Source organism: Citrus clementina, unplaced genomic scaffold, assembly GCF_000493195.1.
Source record: "Citrus clementina cultivar Clemenules unplaced genomic scaffold, Citrus_clementina_v1.0 scaffold_3, whole genome shotgun sequence".
NCBI classification, from domain to species: Eukaryota; Viridiplantae; Streptophyta; class Magnoliopsida; order Sapindales; family Rutaceae; genus Citrus; species Citrus x clementina.
In genome coordinates this window covers 33,931,654-33,947,347 of record NW_006262339.1, presented here as the reverse complement: position 1 = coordinate 33,947,347, position 15,694 = coordinate 33,931,654, and the positions used below count along the sequence as shown (strand labels likewise).

The following is a 15,694-nucleotide window of genomic DNA, read 5'->3' as shown; positions in this document are numbered from 1 at the left end:
GAAATTGACCAATAATGACGGTTAAAAAAATTAACTGTCATTATAAATAGACTTTTTATGATGGTTTATGAACCGTCATAAAAAGTATACTCCTTTTAATGTCACGGCCTAAGATGACGGTTTTAAAACCGTCATCTTATGTCTTTTAAAACCGTCATCTTATGTCTTTTAAAACCGTCATTATTGACTCATTTTGTAGTAGTGAAAGTTAATTAGAAACTGTTTCGATATATAAAACGTTTTTTTCTTAAAATAAAAGATAGATGAAGAAGACGATCGAGGAAGAGAAAGAGAGAGAATGTGAAGAAAGAAAAAGAAAGATTAAAAAGAGAGAGTTAATGATTTGGTAATTCCCTTTTGTTGAGAATGTCGATACATTTGTTGTACTATTGGCGTAAAGGTCAATTCACTACGTTGGTCACTACGTTTCATTTGCTTGGTTGCTTCTTTTATCATTCTCAGAAACTTCATTTAATATTATTTTAGTTACTATTCAATCATTGTACTCTTCCTATTCTTTAAGAAAAAGTTTTAACGTTCATATCCCTAACCCTAACACCAACAAATTAAAACACCATATTTCTCTCTCATTTCTTGAGTTATAACAACTTGAATGTTTCTGCTTATTCTTATTCTTTAGCAATATCTCTAAAGAAAAATGGCAGCTAAATGGATTTTTAGCGAATCAATAAGCTCAGACTCGGACCAGTTTCTCGAGGAACAAACGAGGACTAGGCCTCGTGCTTCTCCATTAGTGATCAAATTTTATTAACTTCTTTCTCAATTTCGATCGTGTTAACTTCAATTTGAAACTCGATTATAATTTTCAATTACTTACCTTGAACTTAATCATGCTTTACAATTATAGCAACGATCAATTTTCTTTTTCCTTTGACAGTGCAATTGGAGAAGCGGTCATGGTGAATTCCTTCAAGGACTTCTTTTCAGTGTTAGAGCCTTTGCTGAGACGAGTGGTATGCTTAGTTTTGATAATGTTCCAGTTTTGAAATAATATATTCTTAGTTTTTCGAATTCAATCACTCATATACAAGTTTATATAAACAGTTTACAAGTATTCACGTTCAGGCATCAGCATAGATGTGATAATTTGACATTTGATGGTTATAGCAGAATTATTTGCACAAAGATTTTTTTGGGTAATTTTTAAAAACCTCCACTACTAGAAAAATGGTCTTTACTGATACTTATCTTGTGACACTTAATTAAAAAATATTAGTAATTACATGTGTTTGGGGCATTTTCCGTGTCTAACAGATAAGTATCACAAATTTTCAATACTATAGTGTTTGTAAATTAAGTATCACAAATATGTGACATTAAGGTATTAGTAATTAAAAAAATAAAATTTTAATTTTGTATCCACTGGGAGTCGAACCACAGACTTCTATACTTTAACTTTTTAATTTTAAACGTTAAGCCACCAAACCACAAGTTGCATTTTTACTTAATAAACAATAATTATTAAAAATTAAATTAAATTATCTAGAAAGTAGAAACTATTTCGTTTTAATGAGGTGTACATGGAAACCTAAAATCTAAAAATTTTGACGAGCAAAAAATCTATCCCCACCGCCACTTTCTTCTTTGAACCGAAGCTCTCTTCTCTCTCTCTCCCCCCTCTCTCTCTCTACCTCTCTCTCTAACAACGTTCTACCTCACAAGTCGTTGCTGTAAACCTTCAAAATAAGCCGCCATCCTTGAGCTAAAATACCCTTGGAAAAAGCCTAGAAAGTGTTGTGAAGAACTTGGCCAAAGTTAGGGTTCGAAAGTCAGATTCAAAAAATTAGGGCTTTTTTTTTAGGGGTATTTTATTGTTTTTAATGTTGAGTTCAGAGAGGCCATCGACATTGTGGGGGTTTAAGACAAGGGGATTGGGCCCTACAGAGCCAAGAAGGCAAGTTAGAGGCGATTCCTTGATGAGAATGCTGATGCTTCTGAAATGGATTTTCTTGGAGGAGACCTTGCTGTTTCAGCCTTTGCAGATCTTTCTTTTGATCTTCCATTGAGGTGGTTTAGAGAAAAAGGAATTCATGGACATCTTTTTGCATGTGCTGGGAACGTTGCCAAGTTAATAGAGAATGAATACGGAATTTCTCTTTGCCAAAGTTTTTGGAGTCAACTCGAAGTTCTGCTGGAGCTGGGATTGTTTTTCCCACAAACCTATTCCGCCTGGAGGTGAGTTATCTGTTCTGTTGAGTTTATGGAATTTAAGCAACATATGATGCTTTGATCTGGGTGGTTGTATGATTGAGGAAAGATATATGATGCATTATCAATCAAGGATCTGAAGGTATCTTGGCCTTAGTAAATGGTCATTTAGAGTTCTTCAGGACCAGTTTTTTCTTTGAAAAATAATTATGATTGAACACTGTCTTAAAATGATTAAAAGTTAATTCATTTCGGAATAAAAGGAGGTCCTATACTTCCATAATCAAGAACTGTTAAGGGAAATATTTGATTTTTACTTTGTGGGTCATTATCCATAAGTAATATTTGCAAACATGTAACTTTATAATTGGGAAAGTTGATTTTTGGGTATTTGTCAAACATTTAAATATGTGGGGGACCATCCCATTGAACTAGTAGATATTTATATGGATGTCCATTGAGCTTTTGTTTAACTTCAAATGTCTACTTTTTGAGTCATTACTTCTATATATGTAAATCCTAGTTTAAAGTGCCTGCAGAGAGGTGATTGTTTCTATTTCCATGCTTAAGTTCATCATGAAGTTTCCTTTGATAAACTTGCAGTAGAAAACATGGAGGGGAATGAGTAGGGAAAGAGCATTACATTGTTGGTCAGATTTAGGAAATGCTTGATGGAGTGCCCTTCTTATACCTCTTCATTTTTTTGGACTTGGCTTGTAAATTGTATTATCACCTTGCCAAATAGAAGTCAATTTTTAGTCCTTGTTTTTCTTCCTTTAATCTAAGATTGAATAACTTTTTGCATGAATACCGCCATATTTAGAAAATTTGTAATTATTATTCATTGATTGGTAAGCTAAATCTCACCTCTCTGTTTGGTTGAAATAAAAAAAAAAATTATTCAAAATCAACTAGCAAACTTTTAATTTTTTTTCATTTCTGCAAAATGTGCAGCTTCCATGATATTTTTTTCTCTGTATTACGTTTGCCATACACACTGTCTTCTGAATCTTATTCGGTACTGATGTTGCTGATAGGCAGGTGAACTTATGAAACTTGACTACCAAAGAAAGGTTGCTATGCTTAACAAGCAAAAGAAACGAGGTAATAACTCTGAAGCACTGGAGAAAATAAAAGCAGCAGTCAGTCATATGCATACAAGATATATTGTCGATATGCAATCCATGGATTCAACAGTTCTCGAAATAAATCGTTTACGAGATGAGCAGCTATATCCAAAACTTGTTCAGCTTGTTGATGGGTATGTTTCGTTCTGAGAAAAACTTCTGAAGTTAAATGTTCTTGTATCTTATTCCATTTGGTTATTTGGAATTGAATTATTATGTGTCAAAAATGAACTGAACAGTAGGACAGAACAAGAATTACTGGGACTTGTTTAGATGGTTTGACTGCTTAAGCTGATGCATTAGAAGATGCTGGATGTAAATTTTAATTAAGTTTGGCAATTAACTAGGTACTTAAGTTTATCATGCGAAATTCATTAAAGTTTTCACGAAAATGAACAGAATCGGTTTTGCTTGGGACCTGCACTACTGGGATTTTTTTATTCATTTCTACAGACATACAATATTATCACCATGCCATGCCTAGGAAGAACCTGTGGTAAAATAATGATTTATTCCTCTTGGAATAGTTCCTGCGGTGGGTAAATTGAACGAAAATAAATTTATAGTCTCATAGGACTATTTCTCTTTTGCACTTCCTTGACATTAACCGGTTGTTAGTAGTTTCAGACAAAACTTCTTTGCTCAGTTTGACTAGAAGAAAGATATGCGAAGAATATACAAATTGCTTATTTAGGTTGAATAGGTTTTTTTTTTTTTTTTAGCTTGCGTTCACGGCATTTTGGAAACAATCTTTGGTAGGTTTATTTGGAGTTCTTGATGGCACATTTATTATTGAACTCATAAACTATCCAGCTCTAGTTGCACACTTTTCCTTCTTTATCATACTCTTTATAATTCTAAGGGTGCTCTTATTGGTGTTAGAAGAATGCTTTATTGCTCTCCATGAGTCGAATGATTTTGGAAGTAAAAAATGTTGAATGTGATCTAAATGCAAAACATAATGATACCACCCCTGCTGCATGTCTTAAGCAGGCAACAAATTTTATGCAATTGGCATTCTCACATTTTATTAAGTTCATCTTTTTTTCATCTTAGCTTCATGCTATTGGCATTCTCTCGAATGCTTCTCTCATCTTATGTTGATTTCCTTCTTTCCTTGTATTACTTTTTGAGTCACTTTTCCTTTTGGTTACTCATCCTATAACTTCATGTGTCGATTTGCAAGCTGGTCTTGTTTTACCATTGAATTTCTGCATAACTGCGCTACCGCATTTGTACGACCACATTCTCCTTTATAAACCATTTATTTTTATCTCATTGTATGAAAACCACTGCTGGTATTGACAAACTGTTTATCTTCAAAAACAATTTCTCCTAAAGAGATTTTGCACAAAACCTGAAGTCCCGTTTATGGCATGCAGGATGGCATTAATGTGGGGGACCATCCCATTTCTGAGGTCTGTACCAGTTTGGAGAACTAGTAATTTCTCGTAAGTAATATTATCCATTATTTCATGAGCTAATGTTTAAAGCGATTTTTGGGTTATGATGTCAATCAAGTTAAAGCAACATTACTTGTGAGTGGAAATATATAATGATTATATTTTTATTCTACTTTTTTTTTATCTTCTTAAAGTTTATAATTAGGCAAAATTAATGAATACTTAATTACAATTTAGGGTGATATTCTTTAAATGGTTCACATGAATAGATTTAAGTAGTATAATAAATCTCTTACTCACTTTATAAAGGCTTAACTAAGTTTACAAATATTATTTCTTTTAGTAGTAATAATTTTGGATCGAACTCTCAAATTATTGAAATATTTTATGTCCAAGCTTTATTATGCCTAATATAAATATGGAGATTCATAGTTATTTTATGCCCAGTTTAAGGAAACTGCAGTTTGAGAACTTATTTTTTGCCTTGTTAAATAAGCTTTTAGAATGAATAAATTGAGGAAATGAGTGGTGATTTATTTATAATAGAGCATTTGTGATAACTTTTAATTATGCACAAAAATCATTTGGTATATGTAGATAGAGTAATATGCTTGTGCTGAAAGTAGATATTACATTGAAAACTTCTTATCTGCTATAGTTTGCTATATATATAACCTTTACCAAAAGAGAATAATTGAGTTTATTTATAAATAGCTTATGAGTATTTTTTTCTTTCGAACAAAATAATTTTATTTCTGTTAATTGTTGTTTCTCTAATGGCTCGATATTGGCAGCTAATTTTTTTTTCTTTTCCATGTATTCATATGCAGATTTGATCAATGTGTTTGAAGTGTTTATTCTTCAACTTCACTTATATCCTAACCTATACAGTCTATTGAATGGAGAAGCTGCTGGTGGATAACGCAATTATACTACTCATATTCAAAGAGTGAAAGGCAGTCATCCTTGCCAATTTAGCTTATAGATTTATTAAATTTAGCCACAAGTAGTAGGCATTTGATTGGATAGTAGAAATTTTTATGTATTGAATTTGGATTATTTAGTTATGAGAGTAGGATATCTCATATTTTTGTTATTGAAGTTTTGGAATTTGTAATATATACTAATAATATTTAAATGTGAAATGAAAGATTTTATGATATAAATCAATTTCTTTTTGTTATTTTGTGGTGCCTTTTAATTTTCTGAATAAATCAATAAGCAATGATCCAATTCAATTTTTTATTTTTTAAAAATAAATTAACTAGTGATACCATGGTAACAGTAATCATACACACTAATAAAATATCAATAACTACTAATACTATGGTGTCATAATATCGGTGATACTGTAGTAATAGTAATTACTGACACCACTTACAAGTGTCACTATTTTTCTGACTCCCAGATTACTGACACAATTAACAAGTGTCAGTGAAAGTAATTTCTGACACTATTCTAAAGTCAGTAAAGACCATTTTTTTAGTAGTGCTCCCTTGAGGTTTGAGGCTGTTGCAAGTAGATGGTGAAAATTATTTTATTTGTAAAAGACCCCCTACTGTCAGTTAAAATTTTCATTGACTAACTGTTGACTTTGAAAAGGCAATATTACCCCCAATAATAGTTTATAGACCGACATAACTAAAGTGCAAGGGCTGAAACTTATGATGCGTAAACCACTGACTTTATTTTTTTGACATTTTCGCCCTTTACAATTCCAAATATTTACAATTTCATAAGTAATTAAAACAATTATTTTCACCATGATCAAGTTATTGATATTTCCTTAAAATCTTAAAAAAATAAAATTACAAATCTTAAAATAATTTTTTTTAAGTTTGTAATAAAATTATAAATCTTCATTATTTGATATAAAAATGTAATTTTTTTAAGTTTCTAATAAAATTACAAATCTTAATTATTTGATATAAAAATGTAATTTTTTTTAAGTTTGTAATTTTATTTTTTTTAAGATTTTAAGGAAATATCAATAACTTGATCATGGTGAAAATAATTGTTTTAATTACTTATGAAATTATAAATATTTGGAATTGTAAAGGATGAAAATGTCAAAAAAATAAAGTCAGTGGTTTACGCATCATAAGTTTCAGCCCTTGTACTTTAGTTGTGTCGGTCTATAAACTATTATTGGGGGTAATATTGTCTTTTCAAAGTCAACAGTTAATCAATGGAAATTTTAACTGACGGTAGGGGGTCTTTTACAAATAAAATGATTTTCACTATCTACTTGTAACAGCCTCAAACCTCAGGGGAGGTTTTTAAAAATTACCCATATTTTTTGGTAGGCAAAAATCCATGCATAGCTACATCAGCAAATAAACCCTAAGCAACCTAAAGTAATGTATATACCTTCTTTGAGCTAGCCCGTATCTTTCCAAGGATTTGAACACTGATAGCCAGCCACAAAAAGCTGTTCGAAAGAGACGAAACATATATGCTTAATAAAGAACAGTTTGATTATTTGTGCTGATAACTCTCATGATTTGCTTTTATGGTGTATATTATAGGTAAATGAAGAAGTGGAGCGTGGACTAAGACAATATTTCAAATTTCAATCTTTAACTAGGTCTCTTCCATTGTGTTTCCAGGCACTCGAATCATCAAGCCTCAAACTTACCTTTAGCAAGGAACTTTCCCTCCCAATCTTTACTGTAGAAAAATCACCGACATCGAAAACAACCCTCTTCAAATTGTTGTTGTAGAGACAAGATCAAGCGGTCGTATTACTCCTGCCAATCTCTCTCAGCCAATCAAAATACTGATGGTGGTTCTAGACTGGGACTTTCCTTCGGGGGACCACGACGATTGGAGTCAAGAAGAGTTTGAAAGCAACATTGTGAAGGAAAGAATAGGGAAGCAGCCGTTGCTCACCGGTGATGTCAATGTTACGATTAGAAACGGGGTTGCACCGGTTGAAGATATTGAGTTTACAGACAACTCAAGCTGGATTAGGAGCCGAAAATTCAAAATTAGTGCTAAGGTGGCACAGGGGAATTATCATGGTGTTAGAATTTGCGAAGCCATTACTGAAGCTTTTGTTGTCAAAGATCATCGAGGAGAATGTAAGTCTAGATACTTGAATATATAATGATTAATTAATTGCTTAAGTACCCTGTAATAAAATTAATTTTTTCCATGACAAAGTGTACAAGAAGCATCATCCACAAATGCTAGAGGATGAAGTATGGCGTCTTGAGAAGATTGGGAGAAGTGGAACTTTCTACAAAAAACTGACGGCTTCAGGAATTAAAACAGTTCAAGACTTTTTGAAAATGTCTATTGTGGAACCCCAGAAGCTTAGAAGGGTAAATAAATCTTAATTTTCCTATTAAATTTCTTATATATCAACTTCTAAGTCTATCTTAAATTGGAATCCAATTAATTTCATTATGTAAATTTGTATCAGATTTTGGGCACTGGAATGTCCGAGAAAATGTGGGAGGCGACGATAAAGCATGCAAGAACATGTATTATGGGCAACAAGCTTTATATATTTCGTGGGCCGAATAGCATCATCTTCTTAAATCCCATTTGTCAAGTTGTTAGGGCAACGATTAATGGCCAAACATTCCTTACTCGCGATCTCCCTAACCTTAATGGGGTATGAATTCTGTTCAAACGTTGACTTTCCGAACATCAATTAAAGCATGCTTATTCATAATAATAACCTACATCGGGAATTTGGTGAGAGTCTGAGAGAAGCATATTCAAACTGGCATTCTCTTGACGTGGTTGAAGGAGTTTCGAATGCCCTACTAACCCAAGGTACATATATTTAAGGGATATTATCAATGGTTCCTCTAACTTTCAACTTAATAAGTTCGAAAATACACAAATATCAGAAGCAACCACCTATCCACTGGGGTTTGTCTGGGGGATCACAAAACAAATTTTTTCGCATACCTCCACTAGTGTATATTGAAGTCACCGGCTAAAATGGTTATTAACCTGTTATTTTCAAAAAGTTCAAGTAGTTAAATACTAATTATTCTTTTATGTAATCGGTAAATACTTGTTTAGACCCCATATTTTAGACTTAATACTTATTTAATTCTTGTATTTTGGGAAAAATTTTGAAACACCTATACCATTTGTTATGCAACGGTTAAAAATTATTTTTTATTAACTTTTACAATAACACTTATAATGTTGACTAATGGAAGATAAGTGCCAAGTAAGTTAACTTTTTTTTCCATTTTATTGATGTTCTTAAGATTGTTGCTTAGCCCACATCTTATATCAATTAATTTCAAGGAGATTATTGTAAAAGTAAACAAATAGTAATTTTTAATTGCAAAATAACAAATAACAAGAATGTGGGTATTTTATAAATTAAATGGGCTAAATAGATATTTAGCCCAAAATATATGAATTGAACTGAGTATTAGGTTACCAAGTCAGTTAGGAATGTTTATTGTTACATTATTACTAGTAGAAATAATAATTAAGATTAGATCTAACTTAAGGGTCTGTTCCTTGTCATTCATAAGATGTCCACCTTAAAGCCATTAGAATTTTTGGAATCTTTGTCAATTGACTCAACTACTTTGGGGATCGTTATTTTAGTGACAACATATTCGTTCAGGGGACATGGGGGAAAAAATATGCATTAGAAATGGAAGCGTTTTACTTGGTAAAAATCCTAGGGAGGAAAGGAGCTTAAAAATTCAATTTGGAATTGTCTACATCTACTTTTTAAAAAATTAAAAATGAAAATACCGCATGATCATTTTCGTAATTTTGTTGTAGCTGCAAATTGGACCAAATTTCCCATTTGGTATTAAGGTGTCATACCGTAAAAGTTATAATTACTGTTCAAATAAAAATTTTGATAGAACTAGTAAAGATGTTACAAGTTTTTTATTATATAAAAATTGAATTAAATTATTCTAATTTTTAAATTAATATGTAAAGATGCTCCAGTTTGCAAACCATAGTACCAAACAGGGTCCAATACTTGTTGAATGGACCATGCAGATGCAATTTATTGCATCATTTTGTTGCAAATTTCGCTGGGTATGCAGCCGACCATTTATTTTATGATTACGGATTGCCCATGCAAGACTCAAAACAGTCCAACTTCCATTTTTTGTTTCCGTGATCAACTGCCATCGTTTTTCTGTTTCCGTCGTGGAAAATTCAAATCAAACTAAAGAAATTAAAATCTTCTTGTCAAAACAAACTGTTTCTCTATTTAGTATTCACCTGAAAAAATCACTGCGAATCGCTTTCGCAATTGCTCTTCTTACAGTCAAAAAATCCCGAATATCCTACTAGAATTATTTCCAAGATTTCCAATACAATTAACATTTTTCACTGATTTACTTAAATCTTGTTAAATAATTATTAATAATTTAATAAATAATACATCACATATCATATCGTTTGAAAAAAAAAAGTTAAGATAAAAATTTAAAATATCATCTACCATTTCGATTTGTTAATATTCATGTTGCCCTTTTCCGGCCATTGGTAAGGTTGCTTTGCTGGTATGTTTGTCTTCATAGTCACTTTCACCGTTTGCTTAAAATAATCTCAATCTACATTTTACCTACCAAGTCTGCACTAATCTCTCTCCATGACCTTTTGCAAAACTTAATCATGGGCAAAAGTATCCTCCCAGCACAAATTCGACACTGCATCCCCACAATCGTCTGCTTCTTTATTGCAGTACCGGCATCTTATAGCGACGTAGATGAACGGTATGCATTATGCAGTAGGCAGTTCTATTGTGGGACATTGTCACCTGATATCGGGTATCCTTTCTGGGGAGACGGTTTTAGGCCACGGTACTGTGGTCGCCGAGGATTCCGTCTCCACTGTCAAGGCTATGGGAATCCGATTCCGAGTCCTAAAATATATATGGAAAATGAAAGTTTTCAAGTTTCAGGAATTGATGGCGGTCGTCAAACGATGACTATCACCCCTGCTCGACTTGATTTGCTTGGTGGTTATTGTCCTTCAGTCGAATGGCCGGAAACAATTATCAACCACACGCTCTTTAGTTACAGTGAGACCGTTCGAAACCTCAGCAAGTTCTTCAATTGCAGTGGTGGGTTCACATCGGTGGGTAAAAATAACTTCAGCTGTCCTTTAGAAGATGGAGTTATAAATGGCTTTTATACCATCGATGGTGACTTTGGCCCACTGCTTGAAAATCGTAGCAGCTCTTGTCGCAGCGTTGTCAAAGTCCCCGTTCAATTGACAGCTTCCAATTTTGATTATCTTACAGCTGGAAAGTTGAGTGAGGTTTTAATCCAAGGGTTTCAGGTGCGATATCGCGCGGACAATGAATCCTATTCGGCATGTTCGTCTTCACAAGGCATATGCGGATCTAACGAGACTTCAGATGAATTTGCGTGTCTTTGCCGCGATAAACCCCATATGTCTACCTGTCCAACTGGTATGCTTACTTCCTTCTCATGGTCATCCTCTTAAATATTACGGTAGGAGGTATTAATATGAAATTAAGTTCTTAACAAGGCTTATATATAGAAGCCTACCATAGAAGGGTGACAAGCTTATAAGAGAGAAGTCCGTGCGCTGAGAAGGTCTTTGGTGCTTTTGGAGCATTGCTCTTCATCTATTCAGTGCTTGCCACGAAAGTATGCATATTATCATGATTGTTTGAAACATACAAGTGGCAAGGAATGATGAGAAAAATGAGCAGTATTTTAGGAGCACCCAAGACTTTTTCCCATGTGCTTGAGACGGGGCGAATGACGAAGCCATTTATGGAAACTGATTCAGTCTCCTCCAATTGCTTCTGTGGGCAAAGTTTGAACTTTGTTTTTGCAATTACATGCTGGCTTTTCTTGTTGGTTAGAGTTAGTTTTGGTTGCTGTTTTCGTCACTAAAAATTCAGAATATTGATTATTTTTCTATTGGCCCCTATTGCTTATGGATTCTTTTACTCTGTTTTCCTCTTTTTGACTGATTGCATGTTCTGCCAGTACAAGTGTTAGAATTTTGAGCTTGTTCTATCTAGTCTGAATTTGAGGCTTGATTGAAGTGAGAATTTGTGCCTGAATTATGCACAACAAAATATCTGCAGTACATATGGGTGTCTGTACAGTCTGTTGCTGACTCTTCCTTTTTTTACCTTGAATTACAGGCAAAGTTCAGAGCGACAGACTGAAGCTTGTCATAGGTAACCGTAAAATAGCGACCTAATTCTTTTAGCTTCATCTTTTTCACTGCATTTCAAACTTTCCAACTTAGCGTGTCATATATTCTTGTGAAGTTTTGTGACTAGCTGATGAATATTTACAGTTTAACCCAAGATTCCACAAAGATGGTAGACAACATAGTGCAAGAGCATGATAAATTTTAATATCAAACAATTAAAAACTTGGAAAACCTTTTATGGATAAAAAAATCTAATTAATCTTGAATTAGTTCATTTCATCCTTATCAAATTATTAAAAGAAACAAAACCAATATCTGTACTATAGTGACATTTTTCATTGAAAGCGGAGTTGTGAGTAAAAGAGTTTATTAAACAAAACAATAGTAATCTAGCTAGCTATTAACAGAACCGAAGAGATATAACAAAGCATTTTAGGGGCTATTCCATGTTGACAATAGAGACAACTGCCGCTGCAGAGATTGTGGCAACTTTTCAGTTTTGTTTTTGTAATTAATTTAGCTATGCAAAGGCGGAAGATGCTGGACAATTGTTCATACGTGCCAGATTATTTGTCTGCCTCTTCCTGACGGTTCGGAGTTATGGTTTCACTGTGAATATTCTGAAGGACATCAATTATTTCTACACTATCTGCTTCATGCTTGTTCGCGTTGCTTTTCCTATATAGGTTTAATCGTTGGAATAATTGGCATAACAACCGCCTGCATAACTATGCCTTCCGCTGTGGGTTATCAACCTACCCTTAGTACCGAAATGGGTTCTTTACAAGAAAGAATTACTTCTACCAAAGAGGGGTCCATAACTTCTATTCAAGCAGTTTATGTACCCGCGGATGATTTGACTGATCCCGCTCCTGCCACGACATTTGCCCATTTAGATGCTACTACCGTACTATCAAGAGGATTAGCTGCTAAAGGTATCTATCCAGCAGTTGATCCTTTAGACTCAACGTCAACTATGCTGCAACCTCGGATCGTTGGCGAGGAACATTATGAAACGGCGCAAAGAGTTAAGCAAACTTTACAACATCGAAGAAGTTCTCATCAACTCTGTCAGCGGCCTTTCGTAGAAAGATAACAAAGAGTGATAAAGATCTTGAGGCCTTCATTAGAAACTATGGACCTCTTCCTCTCAAAAGATACAACTTTTCGGATGTTAAGAAAACAACCAACTCATTTAAAGATAAGCTTGGCCAAGGAGGATTTGGCAGTGTCTACAAAGGAAAGCTGTTGGATGGTCGTTCGGTAGCAGTGAAGCTCCTAAACGCTTCCAAAGGGGATGGACAAGATTTTATTAATGAAGTTGCAAGCATTAGTAGAACATCCCATGTCAATGTCGTCACACTACTAGCCTTTTGTTTGGAGGGTGACAACAGAGCTCTTATCTACGAGTTCATGTCGAATGGATCGCTTGAAAAATTCGTTTACAACGGAGATACTTCAAAGCCCTGTCAGTATTTGAGATGGGAAAAGATGTACGAGATTGTTATTGGAATAGCCAAAGGCCTTGAATACTTGCATCGTGGATGCAGCACTAGGATTTTGCATTTTGACATAAAACCTCATAACATTCTTCTCGATGAAGATTTCTGTCCTAAGATCTCTGATTTTGGGCTGGCAAAACTCTGCACTACGAAAGAGGGTATAGTGTCGTCGTTACTGGGGGCTAGAGGGACAATCGGCTACATTGCTCCAGAAGTGTTCAGTAGAAACTTTGGAGAGGTGTCACACAAGTCTGATGTGTACAGCTTTGGAATGATGATAATGGAATTGGTTGGATGCAAAAATAATCTGGACTCTGGAGTTGATAATTCTAGCGAGGTATATTTTCCACATTGGATTTACAGGCATGTTGAGCAAGACAGAGAATTTAAATTGCCTGGTGTCGTAACCAGAAAGGGAAATGAAATTGCCAAAAAGATGATTATTGTGGGTTTGTGGTGCATACAGGCCCGTCCATCTGATAGGCCGCCAATGAATGAAGTGATAGAAATGTTGCAGGGAAGCACTGAAGCCTTGCAAATCCCACCAACGCCTTTCCTGTCTTCTCCTCCAAGAGCCCCAATAGATTCTTCCACTTTTTCAACGTTAGGGCATAATGATCAGAATTGAAATATCGATGCAAGTTAAGACTTTTATGTTGCGTCTATTTCTGTTAGCGAAACAAATGGTGCACGAAATTTGAATTGATCATATGTTACATTCTATTCCAGCATTCCTCCCTATTTCATCCCATTCTCCGTTCCTTTCTCATCTTGATTCCTTTCCTTATGTTCTCGGATCCAAACATGACCTAAATACAGTAATGCTTATTGAAAACTGGGGTCTTCCTGTCAAAATCAGAAATTTTTTTATGATATTTCTTTTTTCTCAACCCCCCATCACCCCAAATTCATACGGAGGGAAAATGCTTGATAACCAATCCATCAATTTTTATCATAATGATTGAATTCCCAAATTCATATGGGAATTTGTTATTTATTTATTTTATTTAAGATAGAGGGGTAGACAAATTCAAATCAATTTTTATCCGCTTACTCTCTGTGGCTAATTAAATAAAACAGTTTGAACACCAATCCGGTCTTATTCCTTGTATTAATTTAATTCTTTACATTGATTTTGAATAACTGATCCGTGTTGACTCAATTTGAGTCTGTATATTTTTGTCATTTTCACTATTTTCGAAAACAGAAAATTTCCATGCCCATTCCCTACGTCTCTTCTCCGGCCAAGAAGACTTTCCATAGCTTTTCGGTCTCACTCGTGGAAAATTCAAATGGATTCCTTTTCAATGAATTTAATAGTTTATGTTTGCTATAGTCATAGTATAACTAAGACTAAGAAATCTTTTATTTTTTCAGTCCAATTGTTGTTTTGATTTTGGAAAATAAAAAATAACTATCTTTATCAATAGACTGACTCTTCAACATATTTATCTCCAACCAACTACAGTAGAAACTCACTAATACATAGGACTCATTGCATAAATTGATAGTCTACTCATGGGAAAACTCCTCCCAGTTTTCCTGAAGTTGTTGTTAGAGCAAATTAAAATCGCTTTTATAAAACAAAATTTCAACAAATCGCTTTCAATATTGAATTTCAAATTAAAATCAACTTCTTTTTTAAAATAGTTTTCGACCTGATCTCAAATCAAACGGTTTGGTGTGCATGGAAAATGGGGACAGAAAAGAGAGGAATGTGAGAAACAAAAATTAGAATAAAATGGTTTGGGTGCATGAATTTGTAAGGAGATATCTAACTCTTTGTTAATTTTGTTTGAGGTAATACTCCGACGAGACCAGACGTGATGAGCAGATGTTTGGTGGCAGAAGTCTGCGAGCAGGTGTGTCCTGTAAGAGCCAGGTAGCAGGGAAACAAGGGTAGGAATATCCTGCTCATCCACGAGCACGTCATCCGCGAGGCCAATTTCCTGTAAGAAGCATAAAGCCATTCCTGCTGTATTCTTGCTAAGGGTTGATTCGAGGAGACCCGGTCAACGACAGTTGGCGAGGCATGCTCTCCAGCCCGAGAATCTAGGCACGAAGGCCACGCAACCACCCACGACTACGGAAATGGGGAATCCACGTTCGAGAGGTGGGAGGATAACGGACGTAGACTGCGGAAAACTGGGATTCAGAGGAAGCATATAAAAAGGTAGCCAACGAAAGTAAGAGGGTTAGCAATTTTGATTCTAAAAGAGAGAAAACAACCTAACAGCCATAAGATTTGTGGCAAGCGTTCCCCGAACCTTCATATCTGACTTGAGCGTCGGAGGGTTTGTGCCGAGAAAACAACCGGCGTACTCTGACCTGTCTGTGTGCACAG

General features: G+C 34.5%; 1 protein-coding gene and 1 pseudogene across 1 annotated transcript; both read left to right on the top strand.

Moving 5' to 3' along the window:
- Positions 1-658: 658 nt before the first annotated feature.
- LOC18046125 lies at positions 659-11,893 on the top strand (annotated as a pseudogene).
- Positions 11,894-12,620: 727 nt separating this feature from the next.
- LOC18046124 (LEAF RUST 10 DISEASE-RESISTANCE LOCUS RECEPTOR-LIKE PROTEIN KINASE-like 2.5) lies at positions 12,621-13,978 on the top strand. Its single transcript, XM_024187427.1, has 2 exons — positions 12,621-12,783; positions 12,882-13,978. The coding sequence occupies exons 1-2, from the start codon at positions 12,621-12,623 to the stop codon at positions 13,976-13,978; spliced, it is 1,260 nt and encodes a 419-aa protein (XP_024043195.1).
- Positions 13,979-15,694: the final 1,716 nt, after the last annotated feature.